Source organism: Trypanosoma equiperdum (genome assembly GCF_001457755.1).
Source record: "Trypanosoma equiperdum strain OVI genome assembly, contig: ctg_1218, whole genome shotgun sequence".
NCBI classification, from domain to species: Eukaryota; Euglenozoa; class Kinetoplastea; order Trypanosomatida; family Trypanosomatidae; genus Trypanosoma; species Trypanosoma equiperdum.
The window spans coordinates 2,890-6,950 of record NW_027123192.1 but is presented as its reverse complement, the minus strand read 5'-3'; the positions used below and the strand labels follow the sequence as shown (position 1 = coordinate 6,950).

Genomic DNA, 4,061 nt, shown 5'->3' with positions numbered 1-4,061 from the left:
TCCTTTGCAGTTACGAGCTATTCCGTAATGTTTGTAGCCAGCAACGCTAAAGCAAGTCGACTCTCCAGGCCTCATCCTTGTATCGCTCAACAGACAAAAGGCGATCCGCTCATCAACAAGGGTTTTGTGGAGTGCTAATCTCTTTCTTTGAGATAGCCCGGCGCAGTTCCACTGCATCCCGCACAACGACGGGCCGGGATTCTCTTCCACAACACCGGACAGCAGCATCTTAGTGCAGATGATACTGCTGAAGGCACGTGCCCAGGGACCGACAAATGAAAAACGGTGTCCCAGCAAGACGCTGCTGATCCCTGTGCTATATGATGCCGTAGCCGGAGCAAAGCAGTGTTCCCCATGAAAGGAACGCTTGCTGGCTCTTGGCTTCCCCCGATGATACGGGGTACCGGACCCTGGCACAACATTGAGGTGGCCGGCATCGCCAGGGTAAGAAGACATCAGAGGCAACTGTAATTCACCTACTGGCGTATGGTGAGGGACTGTCTCTACAAATTTGTGGGGAAAAAGGAAGGCTTCTTTTGCGTTTTGAAGGGGACATACATCCACGCGACGAAGAAGTGAACTGCAAAATGATGCCTGTATTTCCGGAGCATTGATATAGCAAACCCTTCTAGGGGTTGACGAGTGTCAAAATCGGCAGAAAATAGCACAGGTAGAATGCAAGGCTCGTAACAAAATGGGGACTGGAAGAGTGCCAGCTAAACCGAAACTCGCTCAGGAGTAGTGGAACACACTCGTGTCAATATTTTTCTGTGGCCAAATCTGGAATCACCTGACCACTACTGGAAGGTTGCATGGAAGAGATAGTTTGAAGGTTTGCAGAAAGGCAATGGAGTAGCAATGCGACGAAGGAGGAAACTTAAATGCCCCACATATCACGCGGAATGCTGCCTTGGAACAGGATTCCGCAGAATATGAGGGATAAATGTTATTGCCGCCTGAAGGAATAATAGTCACTTACAGGGATAGGGGTTTACGATGGGAATTAGGCAGTTCCTTCAGCTGTTGGAAGTTTTGAAGCAAATAGACAAGACAGAAAAAACAATGAACTTCCTGAGGAATCAGAGCAGGCAATGCAAAAGGCACTGACCGAAGCGCAGAGTAGAACACGATACAAATGTAGATGGTGCGATTATTAGCGTGTTCATGTGTCGGGGCCCATTCTGCACACAAGGAACAAACACTCGGTGGAAGTTGGAATGAAAAAAGATACAAATGATAAAGCATCTCCGGCATCAAAGACAGCTCCAAAGACCCTCCAACGCTCGCAGTACAAAATGCGTGCAACAAAGTGACCTCACTGAACTCATGCAGCGGAAAGGCGAATGCAAAATAGGAAAAAAAGCACAACACTGTAAAAAGTGGGTACTACTCATCTTCCCTAAAACCGTCACAACACCCCTCCCCAGGAAGCGCTCCGTAGAGAAAGCGGTCGAAAATGCCGCAAACAGATGGTTGCCGTTTCGCATGCAACTGGCACGTTTTCTATGCTAGCTATTTCAACCAAAGGATTTGGAGCTAAACACAGAGGAGCGCCAACAGACTTAAGATAAATGTCAAAGGAATTCATACTGAAGAATGTGTTGGTTCAACACAAAAAAACACGCTCTTAATTAACTCTATAAGATTCTTTCGCATTTCACAGTTTCTCACGTTTCCACTGACTTGTTTCCTCTCTACAAAAAAGCAGCTCTACTTGTTTGCTACACGTATCTAAAGGGCTAATGACACTTTTTTGAAAAGTGTTCATCGCCTCATATCGCTTATCTTCAGACTGTTTCCACAAAGGAGCTGAAGAGCTTAATAAAAATATGTTCGCATTCATACCATCAAAACCCAATAACGGAAAACATCGCAGAAAAGAATTTCCCTGTAGTTACTGATATAACATGAGGACAAACAAAGAAAATTACTCACACCCCATAGATAGTAAGTAATTAACATGCACCCAGAAACATACGCAGCCGATAGATAATAGAAGGATCGAAATAAATCCTCAAAATATATGCGATACAGCTTCCACTTTTTTACTGCCCTTCTCCTACTCACAAACCGCTATAAAATGGCTATGTTCCTTTTGATTCGACAATTATTTTGCGTTTCTGTCAGCGCATATATCGATCTTTTCAAAAACTTTCAAACAATGCGTACAATCCTCGCCACCTAGGCAATTGCAACCAAATTTTACCAACCACCTTTACCACATATTTTACCGAGAAAATACCCTGTGATTAAATTTTTCGTCAAATTCTTCGCCATGGAAAAGTGTATTTGTTGCTTTTCTTTGCTTCATTAATTTTACCACTTATTCTCTAGTAGTGTGTTTCAGGACATCTAATAATATGTTGCTATCGCTTGTTTTGTCGGAGAAATTCTCTTCGCTAGGTAGGGCTTAACTGAAGGGCTTGGACTTCGTCGGTACGATTAGCTTCTTAGGTACCCAACTATAGTGTGCTTATTCTGTAGATGTTCAATTTGGAGAGCGAATTTTCTTCAACAAAAAATAATATGTAAATTCCACTTTCACAAGCCAACTTTGAAGTATTTTATTACAACTTTTCACCGTGATTTCTTTTTTTTTTAATGATAATTTCCCTCCTCGAGCTCTTCTATCTTAGAAATACAATCTTCAGGCGCAAAAAAGCTGCTATATCTTTATATTCTAAAGTTGTTTTCAAACGGGATAACAGGGTCTATTCCCTATGTTAAAGTTCCAGAATCAGTCTTTTTGGCCTTTCTCCGCTTTTTCTTATGCCTTATCACGCTTTAATGATATGAAGCATGTGCATTTCATCAGCTGTTGGAACGTTTTGTTCGTTTCATAGCAATGTATCTGTTCCAACTTCTCGTACTCTAGTGCTTCTCTTCTCCCATCCCTTCCATGGCGTTAATATAACCTCGGCGTCACCTTCGCAGACAAAACCATTGATCTCTTCCTTTACCTCCTTCGTGCATGTAGCTTTATTATTCTTGGCCCCTCAAAGTGTATACAAAAAATGGGTAGAAAATTAAAGTTTGAATCCATGCAACACGTGTTTTTATTTGCGTCTATAACTTCGACACAGCGCAGCTTTTTGTCACTCCACCGCATCCCCTTCCCCCAAAAAAAGAGCATATGCACGTGCATATTGCTTATGAGACGAAAATTCAAACTGCTGTATGCGTGTAGCTATGCACATCCTTGCGTGATCTTTGTTACTGTATGATTGTGCCTCTCAGAAAACATAAGCCTGTATGCAGGGAGGAGAGAACCTATGGCAGTGGTGACTCCGAATGTGGAGCTTACGAATAGAAGAGACACAAACGACCGAAAATTATATTCACGTATTCTTGTCATTATACTGAAGACACCCGAAGGCTACTGAATAGGTGTTGGAGCTTGTCGGAGAGGGTGTCAATTCTAGAAGTCCGTTCCGACAGCTTAGAAGGCATGGTTTCAACTTCGTAGATTAGATTATTTATTTCTTTGAGGTGAGGAAGAAAGGACTCGAAAAGTTTTGTTACGTTCACCATTTCAGCCAACTGATATTTATTCGCTTTGACCTTGTCCCTACCCAAATTACCCCTTATTCCTCTATGTTTGAAGATGTGTCCGTAGGAGGTGGATTTTGCATCGACTTTGTCAGCTAGTTTTTTACCACCAGTACTATAAAGGGACCCATTTTGGAATGATAAATCGATTTTTTCGCCGATGCTGCCTTCAAATTCGGCAATGATCTCGGGAAGATCTTTTCCAATGAAGGATTCCCTACAAAAGGCATTGGCGCCACCATTTTCACAATAGCTACGTGATTCACTTCCAGTGCACACCGCCTCAAATCCAATTCTGTACATCTCCTCCATCGTGGCTGCATACTTGATGCCTGTGCTTATGACAGCAATTGTTTCCTCCTCCAAATGAGAAATATTAAGATCAAATCTCTTCTGCAAGTAGCTCTCAGTTTCAAATATACTCTCCATCTCATTCAGTATTTTCTTTATTTCACTACTCTTTTCTCTGTTCATGAACTGCTTCACGTATACGAATAATCCTTTCCATATAG

General features: G+C 42.4%; 1 protein-coding gene across 1 annotated transcript; it reads right to left on the bottom strand.

The window, feature by feature from the left end:
• Nucleotides 1–3,354: 3,354 nt before the first annotated feature.
• TEOVI_000892700 (uncharacterized protein) lies at nt 3,355–4,023 on the bottom strand (the record flags this gene model as incomplete). The annotated part of the gene is made up of 1 exon (XM_067220739.1): nt 3,355–4,023. One exon carries the CDS (start codon nt 4,021–4,023, stop codon nt 3,355–3,357), a length of 669 nt encoding a protein of 222 aa, XP_067076840.1.
• Between the last annotated feature and the right edge of the window lie 38 nt (nt 4,024–4,061).